The following is a 22,857-nucleotide window of genomic DNA, read 5'->3' as shown; positions in this document are numbered from 1 at the left end:
ATACTAACCTGTCCCCACATAGTTAGAACACAGTGATCCCTCATCTACTTCTCAACTGCACTTTTAAAAGGAACCCATGTTTTTCTCAGAGTTTAAAAAAGAACACACACTAATGACTGAACATGAGGTCCACGTGGAGACATACGAGCAGCTAACTGCTATCTAGACATGAACGGCATTATGTTTAATGTTCATGAGGCCACCACCCAGGAAACCGCCCAGTGGCTCACAATGTGGGTTCTGAGGTCCAAATCCCAGTGTTCAAAGACCAGTTCTACCATTTACTAATCAGTAACTTTGGACGAGTCACTTAGTCCCACGGAGTCCCACTGTCAGGTTATGCAAAATGGAGACAATAATATTACCAATCCCACAGGTTTTTTTAGAGGTTTCCGTGAACTCTGACTTGTACGGTATTTAGAACATCCCTGCAGATGATAAGCATCATTCAGAAGCCAGTGATCATGACTCCTGGCCTCTTCTCTCCCGCAGAGTCAAGTCCCGCCGAGTCCCTCTCAGAACACACCTCAGTTTCTCAACACGGAAAGGGAGGCCCTCTGGCAGCGTGGAGGTGACAACGAGCTCCCCAGGCCAAGGGCAGGGCTCTACCCCTGCTGAGTCTGAAAAGCCTTCGCAAAGGTGCACTGAACGAGAATTGCGTCCTTTCATTCACCAACTGGTGGCCTGTACCCAAAGTGAACGATGCAGGACACTGGCAGGAGTTTAAGAGTTTCTTGCTTGGAGAGTGGCCAAAAGCCATCTCTTCACAGTGGATGCCCATGGCCTGGTTGTGTCTGGGCCACAGCTTCACTCAGGCCAGGACTAAACAAAGTGCAGAAGTGCAGAGCTCACCACGCCCATGGACGTGGGCTGCAGGCAGGGAAAACCCAACCTGGGACGGCAGACAGTCATCCTCCAAAGTCACATAGTAAGGACAGGGGCAGGTGAAACAATCCCTTGGGCAGCTGTACCAGCCTCGGAATACCCACCTCCAGACTCCTTGCTACAGGAAAAAAATATGCCCCCGTTTGCCTCAGCACTGCAGTCAGCTTTCGGTGACCTGCAATTCAATATAATCCTAAGAGGTCTGGTGGTTAAGAAATTAAAATGACCAACATCTATAAAGCACTGGTCTGGATTTACCAAGCACACAGATGAGACAGACAGGTAGATATATATCTTCAAATTAGGCTCACAGAGACCCTGAAAATAACCAGCTCCATTATACAGATGCAGAGACTGAGCCTGGAGTGTTTGTGGAAATGACTCGTCCAGTTGTAAGTCACAGAGCTGGGCTTAAACTCAGCGACCCAGTATTCTTCCCACTAAAATCCAGATTCACAATACTGTGAGCCTGAAGCCAAAACCTTGTGCATTTTCTCTAATTACTGGCACTGAAAGTGCAATTTGTTTGTGATTTGGCCATGGAGTCTGCAGCCCTGGGTCAAGCTCTGACTTTTGATGTTTCCTCAAGAGGCATACAAATTAAGGTGTTTAAAAAAAAGAGGGGGGAAAGGCTTGAACTCCTTCTGTTCTTTCTGGTGTTGGTGTAACCAGTAAAAACAAACGCCTTCCTTTTATGGCCTCGATGTGAATTTTAAATTTTATTTTGGTCTTAATATCTTCAGAATTATTAAATTATTGTCCAAACCAAAATAAAAAACAGGATTTTAAGCACATTATTTTCACCACAAAAGCAAGTTTATATAAAATGAGAGGGGGGAAGAAACCTAAGTAGCTTTGTTTATATTTTTAATGGCTACTATTTATTCTGTAAGTATAGCAAAATTATTCCTTCCTTCTCTTTATTTCCCCTTTAAAATTTACTGCATATGTGTAATAAATATGTAGTCCAAGAAGGGCTTTTCTGCAAGGAAATGTGTCTGAGGTTTGAGGCCAGCTGGATCAGCAGGGAAGCATATCTGGAAGGCCATTTGGTTATCGGTGTGCGTGATGCAGGCCCCGCTCAAGAAAGGGTGCCACTCGGACTGGTACAGGGTACACACAGGGCAATTTATCCCAGCAGCGGCTGGCACAGTAAGGGAATTTGGTATTCTGATCAAATTTGCATGGACTGAGGGGAAAGCCAGGCTGCAAAGAGCTGGCCCCTACCAGCCAGAGCCTCAGGATGGTGGAAGGGAGAGGGGAGATGGGAGGAAAAGAGGCTCCTTTCAGTGACTGCCTCGCTCTGTTTCCATGGCGATGGCTCCGGAAGCGGGTCAGAACTTTCTCAGTAGAAACAAACAGCGGTGCCCATTCACCATCACCCAAGCCACACTGGCCACAGAGGAACCCGGGGACGGACGTGGGGTCCTGGGCTGCCAGCCTTTCTTCAGTCAGCTGCTCTGAGAGGAGCAGGGGAGTCGGGGAAGCTGCCAACACTAGAGGAGCTGTGGGCATGGAGGGCCCTTTCTGGGCTCGCTGACCACAAGCTGCAGGCACAGAAAGGAGCCACCACCAGGACAGGGCTGTGGGGGCCGCCTGCCTGCCCTGCTTCTCCTGACGGGCATGGGGTCCTTTCCAAGGTGATCATAGCCACAATCTTTCTTTCTTATTCCATCTACTCTTAATTCCTTACAACATCCTTGGATGTTATAAATCCTATGAAAATGGGAACTCAAGCTTTCCTATCTTAGATCTCTCTTTGGAAATGGAGGCAAAAATGACATATAACCTTGCATTAAGTTTCAGGTGTACAACATAGGGATACAATATTTGTATATATGGTGAAATCATCACCCCAATATGTCTAGTTAACATCCATCACCTCTCAGGTCTCATTTTTGTCTCATTTTGTCTCAGGTCTCCACATCTGTACAGCTCAAATACTCCCTGCACGTTTTAATTCTGCTGGCTGGTCTCACTCTGCTCCCGATGGCTTCACATCCTTCCGCCTCCTGACTCTGTGGCTTTATCTGAAGTGGTACACCCGCACCTGATGGAGATGATCCGGGCGCCAGGCAGCACAGCCCAGGATACCTGAACGACAAATGACCTCTCCCAGCATCATCTGAGCAGCTCCCAGATCCACACTGGTGACTGGGGCGTGGAGCAGAAGCAGAGACCCTCAATTTAACCAGCAAGAATAAGGCTCTGGCAGAGATTCACAGAACCATGCTGGCGGCTAAGAACCTCGTGGGAAACTTGTTTAAGGTCCCCGAGCTCCACATCTGGAGAATCCAATTCAGACCCGGCCTGGGCGGGGCCTGAGGGTCGGTCTTCATCAACCTCTCCACTAACTCAGCTGTGTGGCGGTGCTCAGAACCTCGGGTTCAATCTGGGAGAAAGTGGGAAACCTTCCCCATCCTTCCTTCTCTATGCCCTTCTGGTACCCTTCTGCTCCAGCACCTCCAAAACAGAGCAAGCAGTACTGCCAGGGAGATGTTCAGAAAAGAATACAGAATACAACAAGATAAAACAAGCTACCAGGATTCTTCAAGTGTTACTCTGACTGTGAGGTCGTTTTTGGACAAAGTGTTCAGACAAGGTTGGGGGCCAGGGGGAGCCTGGACTCAGGAGGCTGTGGTGGGTTTGCCTTCCATCAGCTTAGCTCGGCTGAGGTTCCCCCGATTCCCTTCCCCGCACACCTGGGTCCACCTGGGCCACGTGACGGGTCTCACCGGAGGTGCGGAAAGCGGGAGTGGCGCAGGAGCTGTTTGCTTTCTGTGCTTCAAGGTCAGTGCAGGGCAGGAGGCCCCACTGAGCCTGACACATGTCGTCGCGTGTCCCCTAGGTCATCACGTGGCATGGAGCAGCAGCTGGGCCGCAGTACTTGCATTCCTGCCCTGTCTCCTCCTCCTCGGGGTCTCCGATCCTGGGCACCAGCCCCTCCTGCAGGTCCCCGATGTTGGATGCTTGCTTGGCGGTGGTGAACATGACATGGGTTTCAGACCATCCGGTAGGTGGCAGTTTGCCCTTTTTCTCCACTTTCCCGCATCTTTTTTGCCCCAAACGCCACATCATTGGACGCAGAAGGAGCAGCCTCATCTGGGCATGGAACCAGCCCTCACAGACACAAGAGGTCAAAATGCTATAACAAGGTTATCTTAATGTCTGCTCCCAACAGAACCTCAACTGACATGAAATTTATGCAGTTCTCCGCCCTGCCCCATCCTGTAGAGGTGGACCGTCCCCCCTTCTCCAATCCCTCTGCGTTGTAGGTATGGGTCTTCCCTTATTCCTGCCAGTATAGGAATGTGATTTATTTCCTGAGAGCCACCCTCCTCCCTGGCCCAGTGTCCTGTTCACCTCTCCTGCAAGAGACACAATCCACCTTCACAGACTAAGTATGTCCTGGCATCCGCGCCTGTCTCCAGCCTCCAGCAATTGCACTGGGATGCGTCCCAGGCACTTGGACTCAAGCTGGGGTGGGTCAGCTGGGGCCTCACTCACACTGAGTTAAGGGCCATCGAGTTTTTAGAGGGGAACAGCTGAGGTGGAGAATTCTGGCACAGCTGCTCTTATTCGAGCCCCTGCGTTCTGGAATGTTGAGCCCCTCAAATATGCTGTGCGATGGAGCACACACGTGTGCAGACAGATCCGCCCGCACAAACACATATTTCCACATGCTGTGACAACTTGGGCTCCATGAGATTGGTTGTTGTCTCCCAGCTCCCTCCGGCCGCGTCTTTGGGGCGTTGAAAGGAAAGGAAAGCTCACGTGGGAACAGCACATGGCAAGTGGTCGTGCTCACTGACGAGCTGTGTGTCTGGCACCATCTAACGAGACCGAAGGTGGAAACCAAGCTCACAGTCCCACCGCACGGGCAGCGCCCTACCTGATGGGGGTGGGGAGAGAACACACTGCCCTGTGCAGGCGCCACACTGGGTACTTCACACAACCACCCTTGGAAAGAGCTTTTTACCAAACACGTTTTGCCGATTAGGAACCTGAGGCTTAGAGAATTTAAATCCCACACTAGCAGAGCTTAAATTCAGGCTCAAGTTCTGTCCAACATCAAAGCCAACACCACCGACACCATATGCAGATAGTTGGGGCAAAATTGGCCAGTGCGGGGCATGCTTTGGACTAGGTCAGAAAATGAGACATGGTCCAGGCTAGAAGGAACGTGGGGATCCCCTGACTCAAACTCATCACTGTGTCACTGAGAGCTGAGGCCTGGAGGGCTGCCGATCAGACAGACTGGGAGCACACTGGAAGCCCAGTCCCCTGAACAGGGACCCTGCCCTCATGCCCACAGCCTTGGCAGATGGTTACTGGTAAACTGATTAAGGCAAAAGAATACATAATACATACACTGATGCCTGGCTCGTGGTACAGCCTATCCATTTTCTGAAACCTAAGCTTGCTGTCTGCCTATACCTATACTTCCACCAAGTGAGCGCGAAGGACCAGTGATGGCCCAAGTCTCCTCTGGTTCTCTTCATGGTGCTGCTCTAACAGGCCAAGAGCGCCCTCCTCCCTTTCCCGGGGTGGGGGGGGCAGTAGGCACACGGCAAGGACACATCCACCTGAACCAGGCAGAACTGACTTGGGAGCTGCTCTGAAGGACCTGCCTCCCCAAGGCTTTCTCACGCTCACATGATGTGCGTCTCCCCACGGGAAAACCCTGTGCTCCCCTGCCCACCCCACAGCCCAGCCACAAACAGGATGTGGAAACAGGGTGCATTAGCCTCAGCTCCAGGGTACATGGCTTGAGCTGGGTTTCCCAGCAAACTCACAGACCTCATCAGCAGTTCTCACTGCATCTGGTCTGTTCTGAAGGAGGACTAACAATCGCACTGCAGGCGGGTTTCTAGCGCTCAGTTTTACCAATGAGAAAGGCAGCCCCAGCTAGTTACACAGGGTCCACGGGACCACAGACCTCGGTCCCCATCCTCAGGGGTCCTCCACAAACGGAGGAAGCCTGAGCCCCTCTCCTCAAGCCCAGTCCCCAGGGAACAAGCTGGCTGAGGAACAGGAAGGAGGTCCCACTTAGGAGAGAACTTACTGAAATTCCTTACACATTTCAAGGAGGTTGGGCACCGAGTTACCAAGAATTGGATTCAAAGTTCTCTTCTTAATAGAACTATAATAAACACATTTTCTTTCCAATATGCACTTTCCTTCTATTTATATAAAATGTCCAGAACAGGCAAATCTATACAGGCAGAAAGTAGACTGGTTGGTGGTCACTTGTGGCTGGGGGTCACTGGGAGACAGAACGGCGACTGCTAAAGAGTACAGCGTTTCTTTTTGAGGTGGTGAATGCTCTAAATTGACATGGAGGTGGTGACACATAATATACTGAATACCTTGGGATTGAACACTCTAAATGGGTGACTAGTATGGTATGTGCACTGCATTTCAATAAAGCCAAGTAAAAAAACAAAGAAATGACCACACAAAATCCTGTATACAAATGTTCAGAGCAGCATTATTCGTAATCGTCAAAAAGCCAGAACAACCCTAACTGTCCATCAGTCGACGAACGGATAAAACAACAAAAAGGGATGACTGTGAATAAACCTTGAAAACACTAGCTAAGTGAAATGAGCTAGTCACTTAAAACACACATGACCCCATTTCCACAAAACGTCAAGAACAGGCAAATCCATAGATTCAAGAAGTTGATTAGTGGCTGTTTAGGGGACAGGAAAATGGGGAAATTTGAAGGCAACAGCTAAAAGGCACAGTATATCTTTTCGAATTGACAAAAATATTCCAAAATTGATGGTGGGGATGGTAGCAAAACTCTGTGAACATATATGCTAAACCCACTGAAGGTATACTTTCGACCGGTGAGTGGTATGATACACGAACTATATCTCAGTACTGCTGTTGCCAAGAATAAAATAAGTGTACTTTCCCAACAAAACTTCAGGTTCAAAGAGTTTCAAGGATTTTTTAAAACAACCGTAATACTCTGTGTGTGCTTCTCAAAATCGTGCCTTTATCTGGAGATGTGACGTGATCTGTCGTTTCCATTTAACAGAGGAAGGAAAATCAGAGAAGACTTGGACAAGACTGCAGAATGGACTCGCGAGGGGCAGCTCTTACGAAGAGATCTGGGGGTTTGTGGAAGCTACTGTTCTCTCCACTACATGTTTTGTAAAATGTTTGTAACAGGTATCTTTTTCATGCTAATATTCACAAGCAGAAGGAAAATAATCACTTCATATTACCCTGATGTCATTTTAGGGAAATACTCGCAGATGCTTAGGTAACAGGTGAGACCAAAGAAGGTCTTCCGTAATTCTAGTCCTGGGGATAGTCCAGTTCTAATCTTATTTCATAGAACTGGGGGCATTCAATGAATTTGGGGCAAGTACCTAATGAGCACTTGCTCTATACAAACCACTGATCTGGGTACTGAAGGAAATCCAACAAGAGGAAGAGAGCAAGCTCGTGGCCTCAAGCAGTCCTGCATCACGCTGGGCCGGAGGGACTAGAAAGGAACATGAGGGCCCAGAGAACCGGGCAAGGGCATGACCTTGGGCCAGACGGAACAGACAATGATGACAGGCAGGATTCTTGAGCACTCACTGGCTGCTTGTTGGCTCACTGATTTGAGCACTGCAATGATTATCCTCATTTTTAAGCTGTGCAGCCTGTAGGTACAAAGGTTAAATAACCAGCCAAGGGTCGCAGAGTTCTTGCAGGTAACCCAGACAAGAAAGAGCCTGGATTTCAACCCAGAGAATCCAGCATCAGGACAGGTATCATAACCCCAAGGCGGTAATGGCACTTTGACTTGACTAGGATTTTTGTCTTTTGCTTCAGGCAAGGTAATTACCCTCCAAAGTAGTACATGCCTCAATACGTTCATGAAAAGTTAAATGATAAAGTACAAGGAAAGTGATTAGAACCAGTGTGCAATACACAGATGTAGCCCAAGAAGCAGTGTTATAATGTTGACAATGGCAGTGGTACATGCAACAGTGAGTTAAGAGACATCAAATCCATGCAAAGTGTTACTGAATTCCAAAAGGTGGAAAGAATTCAGCCAGCGACGGGATCGAGGAAGCTTTCAAGGAGAAGCAGTCCTTAAAACAGGACTTAAGAAGGAAATGCTTTCAAGGCAGGAACTCCAGACAACCCAGGAGGCATTTGGAAACAGAAGCAACCCAGCAGCCTGGAGCTGGGTCATGCGACTGGGAGACGGGGAGATGCAGCAGTAAGGATGGGCGGGGGTCCTGCTGGGGGAATTTTGATCGCCAAGGTAAAAACTTGCAGAGATCCCTAATTTTTAGGTGCCCCTGAGGGGATCTCAGCACCCTCTCAGTTTGATGGGACCTAATTATACTTTCCTGAATGCTCTTTTCCAGCTCATGAGAAGAACATTAGGAGTCTCACTTGGAGGGGGAGGGCATAGCTCAGCGGTGGTGTGAGGGCTTAGCATGCACAAGGTCCTGGGTTTAATCCCCAGTACCTCCACTAAAAAATAAAGTAAAAAGTTAATTAAAAAATACATAAAGAAACCTAATTCCTCCTACCTCAAAAAAAAAAAAGAATTTCACTTGGAGTAGAGAAGATGAAAAAGAGGAACAAGGGAAAGTTATAGATGCAGGAAGCAACAGGATTTGGCAGTTAGGTTTCGGAATCATGGAAGAAAAGCAGGAATGATGATGTAATGGCTGCATGAAGTTCAGAATGTGGTCCCCAGGGAAAAAAAGGGGAACGTATGGACAAAGAGCAAGGTGTCAGAGCGAGAAGGAAGGATAAAGAAGGGTGATAAGTTCTACCATAAGAATGTGCAGCTTGGGGTAACTGGAATCTCAACAAGCAGACGTCCAGTAAGAGGCTGCAACAGGCAGGTCAGCAGAACAGGGAGTCGGGCCAAGGGAGAGACAGAGATTTGACGTGGGTGCCCAGAGACAGCAGTTCAAAGCTGCAGGCGGGTTTATCTTGGGAGAGTTTGCAGGCTGAATAAAAGCCCCAGGGGGAACAACTAGAATCGGGTGTGGGTGGAAAAAAGGGAGCTGCCAAGAGTGGGCATAAAGTGCGGAGGAGAAACTGGAAACCACAAAGTCATGGACACTAAGGGCAGAGAGAGCAGCGTGACCAAAAGGAAAATCAGTGCCAAATGCAACACCCATTTGCAAGTGGGAGCGGCCTTGGACCGTGGAAAGAGCATCTCAGCAGGGAAGGAAGAGCGCAGTCCAGCTTTAGGGGAAAAGTTCAGCAACTAGGGGAGAAGAGAAATGGAATGATGGTTGGGGAGAATGGGGTAGTAAGCATTTTTATGAGGGTGCAGTCACTCACCCACTTTTATCCAATATTACTGAAAGTCTTTTATGTAAAAGGTCCAGGGCTCAGCGTGGGAGGTGACTGCGCGCGCACACACACACACACACACACACACACACACACACGAGCGCGCACACACGCACATGCTACATACGTGCACCCATAACTGCAACAGCAGCAGGAGAGCCCAGGGTTGCACAGCCCAGTAGCAGGACGTGACCTCAACTCTGCAGATTAGGGAAGACTTCTGGGAGAGGCAAGACCAGGGCTGAGTTTTTAAGGTTGAAGGGAGCTTGCCCAGGTAAGGGGGTGGGGAGGGTGGGGAGAGAGTCGGGGACAGGCCACTTAGAGGCTCAGCCTGCCATGGAGAATGTGGCCTGTCTGAGAGCTTGCAGGGGCTTCACCCACCTGGAGAGGAGATGAAGGGGTGAGGCAGACAGGCAGGCAGAGCACAGATGAAGAGGGAGAGGGGGAAGGGGAAGGCAAGACCCCAACGCAAGCAATCGGAGAGTAGGCAGCAGGTGAGACACAGAGGCAGGGAGATGGAGGAACGGGGACACACGAACACCTGCAAGGGCTTCTCCCCTGGAGTCAAGAGGAAAGAGAAGGGCAAGGCAGATTTTTGAGGGGGAAAAAAGGAGAGTTGACACCTTCAAGAGAGTTACCAGCTTGCCAGATGAAACAATTCCGAGAGTGAAGCAAAGCCCGAATGGAATAAATGCACGCACTGAACATTTATAAACTATATTTTATCCATTTTACCGACCACAGAACACTGCTCCCTCCTTTTATTTATCTTCCTCTTCCATCACGCCACTATATATTTTTGGACCTTTTCACTGAAATAGCTGAAGTGTAGTCACAGGTAATGAAAGAAAGGGAAACTAAATCAGTGAATTTTCAACTCTGGCAAAAGACTTAGCAGGGAAGAGCTTATAAATATTGGCTACAGTGAAGTTTTGAGATTTATTTTGGACCCTCCTGTCTCCATAGATAAATAAGAGACTCGGCTTATGTAAGAAAAAAACTTGCTCCTACTTCCAAGGGAACCACTGAAGTGGAGCTTTAACTGCCGCTATTTACATAATGCTAATGAACTCAATTCGCCTCTCACCTCTCTATTTGCATAAGCAATACAGCGATAAGTACTCAGGAATTAGACCTTAGTGGTTAGGAGCATGCATTCTTAAATGGGATCCAATCTGGGTTCTGTCACTTATTAGCTGTGCAGCCTTGGGAAACTTACTAACCTCACCTCAGTTTCTGCATTTGTCGATGGGAGGAGCAGCACCCAGAACAGTGCCCTGTGCCCACAGCTGGTGCACGGGGAACAGCAGCTGCATGAAGCAATGAGTGGGGTAAAGTGGTGCGTTGCACAGGCTTCCCAGGACTCTTTGCCCTTTTAGTTTCATCCCTTTACCCTGCTTCTCCTTCTCTCCTGGAAGATGCAGCAGCCCTTTAAAACCAGGAGGGGAAAAAAAAAAGGAAAGAAAAGGGGGGAGGAAAGGGCAGTCTGAGTTCCTGAAGCTTTGAGCCACAGGGCAGCCCTGTAGCTACCCACGAACAAGAATGTATGTGGTGAATCTTGTATTAGTTTACACCACTATTTGTCAGGTTTTCTGTTATTTGTAACTAAATTCTGTCGACTGAATTAAAATATACAACCTAAAGTTGCAAGTCAAGTTTTATTTGGGGATCTTACTGAGAACTGCAGCCTGAGAGAGAGCCTCTCAGAGATTAGGGAGGAGCCAGGATATACAGGAGGTTTTTTTTGCTACGGGTGGTGGGGGTGGGGTGGGGGAGGGGAGGGTGGGGGATGGGAAGGGGTGGGGTGGGGAGGGTGGGGGCGGGGGCAGAGGTCCATGTATGTAGTTGAATGTTAGAAGATCACTACTAATCACAAAAAAACAGACATCTCAAGATAAAGATTTTAGTGGCTCTCTATGTATGGGAAGATGCAAGAATCTGGGCTCACTGAAATTATTCATTAGATATGCATCTTAACTACCTAAGGCCAGTATACAGAGCACAGAATGCCTCCTGTTCTCCATCCTGAATTCCCCCTCCCCTGGGGAGGCGGGGGTGGGGGGGAGAGATGGGTGCTGTAGTGGCTGATGGCTCCATTCTTCCAGTGCTGGAGTCGAGGGCCACACATTCCCTGTCTACACTCATTCTGAATAGTTATAAAGATATTCCCCCAATAAAAAAGCCTTGCTCGAGATATTCTGGAGAATAACTGGTAAGTAACAAAAACTTTACCTAATATTCACCTTTTCAGCCAGTTGATACAAACCCAAGATTGATGTAATAAAGTGCACAGTCTCATCAACAGGCAATGTAAACAGCTATAACCAGAAGAGGTTCAGAAAAAAGCTCCTTTTGGCCTTCATTGTACTTTCAGCGAAAGCATATAGAAGGACCACAGACTGTAAGAAAATAAGGATGAATGGGGACTTGGTCAAATGGGGGTGGGCAGCCAGCAGGTCCATCCTCCCTTCTCTCCCGGACTCCCATCCAACCATCATGCAGGTCATGCACATCTAGAGGCCAAACAGAGCTCAAGCCGCCCCACGTGTTAGGGTGTCCAGGTGCTGTGATGTCAGGTATATTAGACTTCTCACTGCTTGTCTCCCCAACAAAACCCCCCTCCTGGGTCTTTTCTGGCCAGAGCTATGTGCCTGGAACTTTAAACCCTGTTCAGTGCAAAATATCACTGGGAGAGGTGATGTGTTTTTTAGAAAACAGACATTTGCATCATAATTAATGCCTGATACCTTCCTTTGAACAGGTTTTAATTGGGGGAGAAAGGAGGGCAGATGTGCTGAGGCCAGGAGACAACTTTAGAGGCAGCGGGGGTGGGGTGGGTTGGGGAGGGTGGGTAGTGGAACTGGAAGGCAGGAGCCACAGGGGCTAATCCCTCAGCTCCTACATCACCTGCTCCCACCTATGCCTCTGCGTCTAAGGCCAGGCTGCTGCAGGATTTGTCCACTTCTGTTTACTGAGTTCTCTGGCCTTTTGAATAAAAAGTAGAAGAAACCCTTCTGCCCATAAAACAACACTGCTGACTCAGAAGGATATTTTGGTTGGCAGACACTTTGGAGACATTAACCAGACACAACTAGCTGGTTTGCCAGGTCAGCCTCGAGGGCTTGCCAACTTACCAGCAAGCATTTTTATCTGAAAAATAGCAGGATTTTGCATTTCAAAATATTTGCATTTTCAAATACAAAAGTACAAATAATTCAGTGTAAACACTGCATCAAAGCTACTCAAATTATACTCCGACCTAGAGTGCCCAGAGTAACACCTCATCTTAAAAAAAAAATCTTTTTGGAAGACTTAAATCCATAATAATCATCAACTTCAGAATAAGTATCACTGTTTGCAACCATCACAGTAAAAACTGATTCAGGCACACATCACTAAAGGAATCTAAAACCATTAGGGACAAGTTTGACGAGGAACAGATATTTATATAGTCTCAGATGATCTCCCCACAGAATATTTATTAATTACAAGGGGGAGCTATATCTTCTTAGAAGAAACCTGACAGACAGCACTTTAACCCAAAGGTGAGAATTAATATCCCCAATAATGGGACAAAGTCATATCATGATGTAATGCACTGTGAAGACTGCAAGACCAGAACTGCATTATCTGAATCTTAAAAAGAAACCCAGACCAAGAAACATTTCACAAGAAAACTAGCCTACGCTCTCAAAAGATCCCACAAATAAAGGCAAGAAAGCCTGTCAGATTAAATGTAACAAGAGACATGACATGTTAATGCCATGAGGGATTTTGTAAAGTGTTAGATTGAAAAAAGCTACTAAGAAATATTGGAAAGACATAAATGAGCTTATTTACAAAACAGAAACAGACTCACCGACATAGAAAACAAACTTATGGTTAAGGGTTGGGGAAGAGGGTGGGGAGGGTAAATTGGGAGTTCGAGATACTAACTACTATATATAAAATAAATAACCAATAAGTTTCTACTGTATAGCACAGGGAATTATATTCAATATCTTATAGTAACTTATAATAAAAAATATGAAAAGGAATATATGTATGTATATTATGACTGAAACATGCTGTACACTAGAAATTGACACATTTTAAACTGACTATACTTCAATTAAAAAATGAAATGAAGTAAATATTATTGGGATAATTAGAGAAACTTGAGTATGAACTGCATATTAAGAAAACCACTACTAAGTTTTCTTATTTGGTAATTATATTGTGGTTCTCTAAGAGAATGTCCTTGTCCCTAAGAGAGATCTGCTGAAGCATTTAGGAGTGAGGGTCATGATGTCTGCAACTTCATCTCAACTGTGCAGCCATAACAATAAAAATTAATGATATTATATAAGTGTGTGTGTCGAAAAGAGCAAAAGCATGTCAACTGGTGAGTCTACGTGAAAGTTAAATGGAAATTCATTACACAATTCTTGTAATTCTTCTGTAAGTTAAAAACTTAAAAAAATTTGTTTGAAATTAAAAAAAGTGTCAGTTTTCAAAAACCATTAAAAGGGAAATGGAGGGCAAAATGGATTCAAACTTTCAAATTATTTAGAAATAACTAAATTTAAGTAAACCATTTAATAGAACAGAAGCAAAATGACAGTATTATAGATGGAGAGGCTAGGGCTTGTCAACAGCAGTGTGTGTGTGTGTGTGTGTGTGTGTGTGTGTTTGTGTGTGTTCAAAACTGTTTGCTAACCTCAGGAGGCTGTCAGGCTCTCTCTGGGCCACAAGAGTCATGCCACATTTTACTAAGTGTAGGATATAAACACGGAAAGAATGACTACCCACAACTGAGGAGAAGAAGAAATGCCAGCCTAACCAACATTAGTACCAATTTGGTGAGTCACTTCCTCTTAGGAGGAAAGGCAAACATTTCTTGTTCCCTCAAAGTCTCAGAGGCTCTGAGAGATCTGGGTTCTCAGCCTGCATCAGGCCGTACAGGCAGCAAACCAGGTCAGGAGAGCCCACAGCCCCTCCACTCAGGGCTTGTGCCCAGCTAGGGTCAGCATCACCACCGGACCTCCAATTTCAAAATCCACGTCAACGTAAACCTCTTGGCCATTTCAGCCTCCAAACGACAGTTCCCGGGAGAATGCAGGCAACTAGAACCAAGGAAGTTTGTGCTCTCTGCACATTTATCCTCCCACCTGGAGTGGGCAACAGCCTTGGTTTTCTTCTGCTCATCACCCCCAACGTCCCTCAGTCCTGACCCAAACCTGCTTAGCCTCTTAAAGTGAGAACCCTAGCTGTGGCTGGCAGCCCTCCCTCCTGAAGCCGCGCCTGCGTCGGCCGCACACACACGTGGACGGATTAGGCAGAGCTGTGCTGTAAAGCGCGCACACGCGCTCGCCCAACGTGTGCTTTTCATTCCAGAAATACTTGATCCCTAAGCCACGTCTACGCCTCGCCTGGCCTGAAACAGTGTAAGTGGCTCTGGGCCAGAGGAAGTGTCTGTTTAAAGAGGTGGACTTGCTCAAAATTTCTTTACCTCAGAAGATCATAGATAGAACATTCTAGTGTAATTATGGTGGAATAAAGTGGAAAAGGAAAAGGTTATAGGAAAAAATATTTTTGCTTTTTTTTTAAATGGCCTAAAAGAAATACTGGAAATACAAGGTATAACATAGAATTATCTTCCATGAGAGTAAAAATTACAGGGTCCAAGTTAGGACAAGGAAGCAAAAATACTACCTTTTACAGGAAAGGTTAGTGGGCATCTGCCATCTTCTGTCACAAGCATTTATTCTTGTTCTAAGGTCACCCACCAAAGCAAAGTGCAGAAGGCGTTTTGTAATCATTGTTTTATTCTGGAATGTATTTTTTTTTTTGTAACTTGCTTCTTGACGACTTTCATCTTATATCAAAAACCAATGTAAAAGAAGAAAACCCGTTTGGGTTGACGTGGCTGGCCTTTCCCCTTCTCCATGCTCATTTCCAGATATTTATTTAAGGTTCACTCACAATGAGCAATGAAATCAGTAACTCTTTGCAGAATCTTCCAGCATTACCAATTGAATTACAAAACACATCCATCCACCCACATTTATGTACAAACACACACAACATGTAATGTAACTGAAATCCAGTACATACACAATATGATCACCCATTTCACAAGGCAGCTTAGAAATTCTGGTCCTGAACAGAAGGAGGGGAACTTACTTTCTTTCCACTTCTGGTGTTGACACGGTGCTACAGAAGCCAAGAGACTCCTAGGAAAGAAGATTCACAGCGTCAGTGCAGGCAGAACAGCAGGCTTCATCTGATTTGTACATAATACCATTAAAAAAAAAAAAAAGAGGACAGAAGCAAAAATAGATGATTAAAGTCACTGTGCTTACTTCGATCTGGGACCGCAGCTGAAGTGACGTGGAGCTGGCTTCGGGTTTCTCCTAAAACAGAACAGATGCTGGTTTAATGAGACTCCCAAACGTGGCACACACCAGAAAGACAAATAGATGTGTAAGAAGAGATGTGGGGATTTGGGAAACGCTAGGGTACAGTGGGAGGAGACAGTGGAGATAAACATTTTCTGGAAAAACTAAAGTATTTTTTAAAAGAAGAATCCTCGCCTCTTAAAACTGAATTGTTTTCCAAACTTCATTACTTAACACTGCTAACAATTTTACTGCAGAAGGAAAAAAAAAAGGACAATTTAACTGAGGGCTACTGACAGTTAATGGTGAATAATTCTCTGGATATGATTAGACCACCACTAGGACATGGAATTTACTGCAACCCATTTATTTCATAAAGTCATAAAGAAGAGGTAGAGATCTTGAACAATTTTAGAAATAAAGCCATAGAGTATAACACTCTCATTTGACAGTTAAAAAAATAAACTATATCCCCTTTGGAAAAAAAAAAAAGAGATAAAGTCACCTGTGATAAAAACAACATATTGAAATAAGCTTTAGCAGCAAAATAGGAAAATTAACTATTAGAAGTGTTAGAATTGTCCAAAAGCAAAAAAAGCGTTAGGATATACTATAGGAAAATGAGATTTATCCTAGGAAATAGAGCACAGATCACCACACTGATAATTTTTCGTAAGTAGAAAAAATTTCTAAATCAAAACAGGTGCGAAAGTGGATGTTCTCATCAAAGTGTGGTCCAAGTCCAGGCTGGTCCTGGGCCCATAAGCAGAATGATGGGCAGTTTTAGAGGAAGGAGTGATATCACTAACATTGTACATATTTGAAATACCAGATTAATTACGAGTTTTCCAATAATCCTATTGGGCTCTCAATGACCGTTACATTCTTCAGAACCACACATGCACTATGTGAAGACTGCTTTGTTGGTCCCAGCTAACATTCAGGGAATGGGGGCAGATCATCTCAAATTACGAATTCTCATTTGCATCTACTTGTTCACTTTTTCCAGTTTGCCTGTTTAATCTCTTGCACAATTGCAAAACTTGACCAATATTTTAAAACTTAGCAATGAAATAGTAACATAAGTGTAGCTCACAGCAAACATGTAAGTGCAAATAGGTACAGGAACCCAATACAAACATAGAAGATAAAATGAATATGCTGGGGCGACTAAATCTGACAACAGGATGCCTATGGACAAGCAGACGGCATGAGAAAGGTGTTTTAATGGACTGGCAACCCACTCACCCCCAGTCCCAGGGCTTTATTATGAAAAAACATCAGCATGGTGTGAAGCCCCACAGAACTGCTCTCTGGTTAACATCCTTATGGTTTTTATTACCGCCTTTGTTCATAATGAACAAATACATATCTCTGTCCCAAATCTGATACACTATTTCTGTAAAACAGTGTATGGAAATGTTTTAGTTACATTCCAAGCTCAACTGGTATGATGTCAGACTCAGCTGAAAGCAACCAAGGGGATATGTCATTCAGAGGTTCTTGGTGCTTAGAGACCAATCAGGATGCCCTGGAACCTAACCTCTTAGAATCATCACATAGAGCAGTTTATAAACTAAAATAGCGAGAGGTAAGCAAAGATATAGTTTGCAATTTTTCCATCTTAAGTCTTCCTGTTCAGGAGTTAGTATGGAAGTCTCAAAATTATGACAGAACTCTCTTAATTCTTCTGAAACCTTCGCTGAAATTGTCCCTCTAACACCCAACTTCATAACCATCAACAAAAAGTAACTGATCTGACTCTCTTCCCACCCTGTTCTTCACTTTTCTTCACACTCCAAGTCTCTCCCTCACTAGGTAATAGACCATGAACAGGACATTACCTGCTTTACTGTGCACTGTTACCTGCACTTTTCTAACGAACTTTATTTATTGAGTGTGTTGCTTGTCGCTCCACATCATAAACACAACATGTGTAGTATATTATGCAAACTGTACCTGGTTCTTGCATACAAAGCTGATGCTTGTTAACAATCATATTAAATGTTTGATGATCAGGAAGTAATATTCTAAATAATTCATCTTTTACATGTTAGCTTATCACTTATAAGAGACACTGGACTGTGTTGTAACTACTTTTTAGGAAACTGGTTAGGGATGTATTTTGATGTAAAATGTATTAAAATTTATCCCATTAAAATAATGGACCTAGTTAATGTTTCCATGCAGAACATCTGTTTTATCAGGAACAGGGTATGTTTAACAGGAGATCATGTACAGTGATGTTTCTAGTGGGGTTTTTTCCAAACATGCCACAAAATAATGTTTTCCAGAGCAAATTATTAATTTCAACTCCACCCCATTTTACTTTGAAGAAAATCCCACGCATCATATTATAAAACATCACAAATTTTAATGTAAAGGTTTAGTTATCAGGGTTTCTTACATCCTAACTGAGGCTCAACCTTGCACAAATGACTCAATCACCAAGAATTAGACTCTTTCCTAGCGCTGGAGGACCTCCTTTGGTCACTGCAGGAAAAAAATCATCTGTAACAAATTAAGATATTCCATCTAAATGTTGCAAAAGAACATGAAGAAACACATTTCAAATTGGACACAACCAAAGAGTCTGTTGGGAAGGACTCATTACTATATCTCAAGTGTAAAGCTTTTCCTCTAGTACTTTTTGAGTATGACGTGTTCATTGACTTTGCACTGGACAGAGTATTCTAAGCAGTACTGTGAGAAATAACTCCAAAATTTAACCCATGTTCAGAATGGGCATCCAGACAGCCACCCAACACTGGTGGGTGAGCCTGAACCTTTATCTGTAGGTTGGTGTATTATGACTTAGTTAAAATGGAAAATAATTTTTTAAAAAAGTGAATAGTTGGAATTTGACCTGTGGGTTAAACTGTTTATTAAGAAGCATAATGGATACCTTAGTTAAGAATGATAAATACCATTAGCATTACAAATTCTTAGTGAGTTGGTGAATTACAAATGCTAATGGAATCCTCCCTAAGCTAATGAAGTACCAACAGAGAACCAAAATATCAATACAGCCCATCACTGTGTAAGTATTGTGCATGAGCAGGAAAAGGTCTGAGAGGACAGCCACCAAGTGTCAACAACTGTTACCTACGCTTCCATTCTCTTTGCAGTTTTTTGTAAGCATAAAATCTTGTATTGCCTTATTTTTTTTCTAATAATGAAAAATCAGCTTTAAAAAATACAATCTCCAAACCAGACTTATTGGGGTGATCATTTTGCAATATATACAATATCAAATCATTACATTGTGCACCTGAAACTCATATGATGTTCACCCCTCCTGCTTTTCCAGCTGTAAAGTTCATCTGGCTTTAAGTGCTGGCAGCACTGAGGGAGGGAGACGTGCGGCAGAGGAGATGTCAATTACACTTCAATTTTTTAAAAAGCTGTAGAAGAGGGTTTTAAACAGTAAGAAATAAGGAAAAAAGATTTTAAAATTAAAAAAATAAATGACTATACAGTCAGTTATAAATATTGAAAAATGTTTAAAGCTACCATCTCCGGATCCTATGTTTTAAAATTATCTACCTGTATATGAAAAAATATCTGAAAGGAACCCTAAACACCAGTGATTAATCCTGCAAAGGCCACTATATTTCTGAATTTTTAACGTATTTTTTTCAAGTATATAATACTTTTATATTTTTAAACATAAAAATCATTTAAAAAAATTAAATTTGATAATAATTTAGTTGTATCCCAACAATTAAGATTAAAACTTTTTAAGAAATATTAAAACTTAATTTCTCAAATTAGGTCATGCCCTATATTAACATACTTTCTTGAGGTGTTAAAAATTTCAATACTAGTGTCATAAAATTTTAGTAACAAGTAAAAAAATTTTTTTAATAACTAGTGTCACTATGCGTGCATTTTATAAACATAAAATGCACTAGTGAAGGTCCATGATGATTTTAGAAATAATCTCATATTACTGGGAGTTTTTGGGGGGGGGGCTTACTTATTTATTTTTAGAGGAGCTACTGGGGATTGAACCCAGGACCTTCTGTATACTAAGCATGTGCTCTACCACTTGAGCTATATCCTCCCCACTCATCTTTCTGTTTTGACTGAAAGAGACTAAACCATAGTATCATATAGTTTTTCTAAGGAAGGAATCAGATGACAAAAAAATTACTGGGGGTAAAAACATCAAATCCATTTCTTGCCAACTTGGACAATTCTGGAGATAATAATTCCCTTAATGTTTATTATGTCCAACATAGAAGCAAAAAAAGAGGAAATGTTTCAAGATGAAATCAGTGGTTTGCCAAAACCAAAACCAAAACATAAGAACACGTGTGTGTGCTTTCACCTGTTTGGGCACATGCACGCACACACACATCCTACAGTCACACCAGTAGGGCATGGGTCAAATAGAAAACCAAGGCTCTGACCCTAAATGACTATGTTTTCACTTCAAAGCACTACAACCCACTTAGTGGACACACCAGCGTCAAAAACCCACTCAGGGCAGAAGAGGGCCTGGAGGACAGGGATCATGCGCTCATCTAACTCCAACTGTTTCCTCGTCCTGTGAAATCTACACCTCTCCCTCCCTTCCTGCTGGCGGTGCTGGAAGCCAGATGAACTTTACAGCTGGAAAAGCAGGAGGGAGAAACCCGTCTCCTGTTCCAAAGGCAGGGAGGAAGAACATTAGGCGCCCACCAGCTCAGCTTAGCGCCAAGTTCTCCTCCTCCAGCCTGGGTATGGGAAGGAGGAGGAAGGAAAAAGCGAGAAGAGTGCACGCTGACAACTTTCAGCTACAAGTGAAACGCCACAGGCTATGACTGACGCGTTTGATCAGTGGAGGGAGCCGAGCTCTGAACTGCTGGGGAAAGTTGCTGCTGGTGGTCGATTTTAAATTGCATGTGGCATCTCTCACTTTACAAGAAGACTGTGACGTTATGGTGCTCCCCGCGTTGGCAAAGTATCCTCCCCACCCCTCCCCCTATCCATTCCAGCCCAGCAATGAGCCACGGGTTCATTTTACCAGGGTTTAAATCTCAATGTTTTCTTGGGAGTCTTCTCATTTCCCATCAAATCAGCGACTAAGAGCTACTGCTTCTCCCTTCACAAGGTTTCCTGTGTCCAGCCAACCCACTCCATTTCCACAAACATCAGCTTCTTTGTGGTCCTTCCCCTCACAGACCCTGACCACCGCTGTAAAGTGAACAGGCGGTCCTGACTGTGGGCGGGGAGAGCCAAGTCCAAGTCCAGCTCCCACTTTAGTTCTAGAGACCTTTAGACCTTTGGTTTTCCCAATGCCAATGAGAGAGAAATGGACCACTTGATTATCTTTAAGTTCTTTTTGACTCTAAAACCGTATGATGAAGCAGCTCCACGCCCACTCCAGTCCTCCTGTCCAAAACATCCTCTTGACTAGGTTCACGCTATTCAGAGTGGTTCATGCGTCATGGCATTAGAATCAACTGGAAGCTTGTTAGAAGGGCAGGCTCAGGCCCACCTCTGACCTCATGAATCAAAATCTGCATTTTACCAAGATCCCCAGAGGATCCACACACTCATTTCAGTTTGAGAAGCACATCACTTTGTGCTCTGTGTCATTTCTCTCTTCCAAAATCCTCCCCAGTAAAAGAGCTTTCTTGAAACCCATCTGGGAGTTCAGGCTTTTTTTTTTTTTCCCGGAGGGGTTGGGGGGAGGGGGATTGTTTGTTTGTTTGTTTGTTTTTATTTTGATGGAGGTACTGGGGATTGAAGCCAGGACCTTGTGGATGCTAAGCATGTGCTCTACCCTCCCTGCTGGGAGTTTGGGCTTTTGAGCATTAGCTGTCCTGGACCCCTTGCTTGGGTGCCCTGCAGTAAACACTGCAAAAGGAAAGGAAAAAGGGAAAAGGAGAGAGAGGAGAGGAGAGGAGGGGAGAGGGGAGGAAATCCTTCCCAAAATGTGGAAACACAATACTGACAAAATGAAGTCCACATTCCTGAAGGAGAGCCCTCTGACCAACTGGCTGGATCAGAAACCCTCTTCTTGGAGAACAGGTGCTGGGTCCACTGTCCCCTGAGAGCACGCTGTCCCAGTGTTTTACTTTTCCGCACTACTACCTGGAATATCTGCTTCTTCACATCCATCTGAACTTCAGTCATCCTTCACGTCCAACTACAAAACCCACCTCCCGTTAAACCTCCTCTGCCCAACTGTGCGTTAAATGCTATGCCCGAGTGTTTCACTCACTTATTTATATCTTACTCCCTCAAGTAGACTGTAAATGCCCTCTTAATTCATTGTACCCACAGACAGACACACACACACTCTCACACTCCAACCAGTTATGCACTTCTTATTCACAGGCCCCATTCAGGTGCTAAAGAGGCAGCCTTGAACAAGACAGGGTCCCGCCCCTGATGGTTGTTACTTTCTAAAGTCTTGCACAGGCTTCTCTGCACAAGAGAAGTGCTTGATGGCTATCGGTTTGATCTGCTTCACTTGGATTACTGTGCCAGTAATTCTGACTGTTCTGTTAATTTCTGTCTGCAGCCTCACAGACTGGGACGTGTATTTTCATGCTTTAGGGTTACTTCTGAGTTGCAGCGTTACATCGGTAAGTAAAAGCGATTCAGCAAATAATCTCAAAATAATCTACAACTTGGATCTATCAGAACTTAAAAAGAATATGTTGTGGTATTTAATCACTTTTAGGGTAAAATCTAGGGTAAGTCCAGCCCCACACCTTGTCCCGTTCTTGTTTCATAGATGAAACAGGAAGTGTTAGCCATTTTCAGGCTCCCATAAATAAGCTCATGGCCTGGCATACAAAATTTTTTCTAATCAGTTAAAGTGAACAGAAAACTACTGTCATTTCACCACTTCAAAGAAGAAACATTCCAAAGAAGAAAAACTTTTTTTCATAGTTGAATGCTATCCCACTAAGTGCAACCTTAAAAACCTAACCATAATGAACAAACAGATCAGTGAATTTCCAAAAGCACTGATAAAAAAGAAACCAAACGTGGCCATCAGTGCTCTGGGAATTGAGTCTTTGTGCTGCATTAATCTATGTTCTCCAAGTATTTGTTCCCTATTTATTAGGCCTCCTATATTCCAAAATATGACTTTAGATGGCTTACAAAATTTGGTGCAACGTTACATGATAAAGTAAAGTTTAAAAACTAAGGTAAATGATACAAAGGTTGGGGAGAGGAAGGGCAGGCTGGAATCAGGATTGCATAGCAAAACTGGTCCAGGAATTAGATTAGTTCAGCAAATTCAGGCTTCAGATCC

At 44.3% G+C, this 22,857-nt stretch overlaps 1 protein-coding gene and 1 long non-coding RNA gene across 5 annotated transcripts in view; one reads left to right on the top strand and one right to left on the bottom strand.

The window, feature by feature from the left end:
• The window catches only part of SASH1 (SAM and SH3 domain containing 1), a 284,505-nt gene that overhangs the window by 77,305 nt on the left and 184,343 nt on the right, over nt 1–22,857 (bottom strand). For all 3 annotated transcript variants that reach the window (XM_072966006.1, XM_072966005.1, XM_072966008.1), the window contains exons 3-4: nt 15,561–15,611; nt 15,382–15,431 (exon numbers count right to left, since the gene is read on the bottom strand). In XM_072966006.1, the coding sequence (XP_072822107.1) occupies nt 15,382–15,431; nt 15,561–15,611 (101 nt within the window). The remainder of the gene's footprint in view (nt 1–15,381; nt 15,432–15,560; nt 15,612–22,857) is intronic.
• LOC140697900 (uncharacterized) lies at nt 1,982–7,058 on the top strand. Of its 2 annotated transcripts, XR_012075282.1 has the most exons (4): nt 1,982–2,525; nt 2,803–3,487; nt 3,734–3,898; nt 6,935–7,058. It is a non-coding gene; the product is annotated as an uncharacterized lncRNA (long non-coding RNA). The 2 variants fall into 2 exon arrangements; XR_012075281.1 differs by having other exon boundaries at nt 2,803–3,898.

The sequence above is a fragment of the Vicugna pacos genome, chromosome 8 (genome assembly GCF_048564905.1).
Source record: "Vicugna pacos chromosome 8, VicPac4, whole genome shotgun sequence".
NCBI classification, from domain to species: domain Eukaryota; kingdom Metazoa; phylum Chordata; class Mammalia; order Artiodactyla; family Camelidae; genus Vicugna; species Vicugna pacos.
This window is presented reverse-complemented; position numbering and strand designations above follow the sequence as displayed.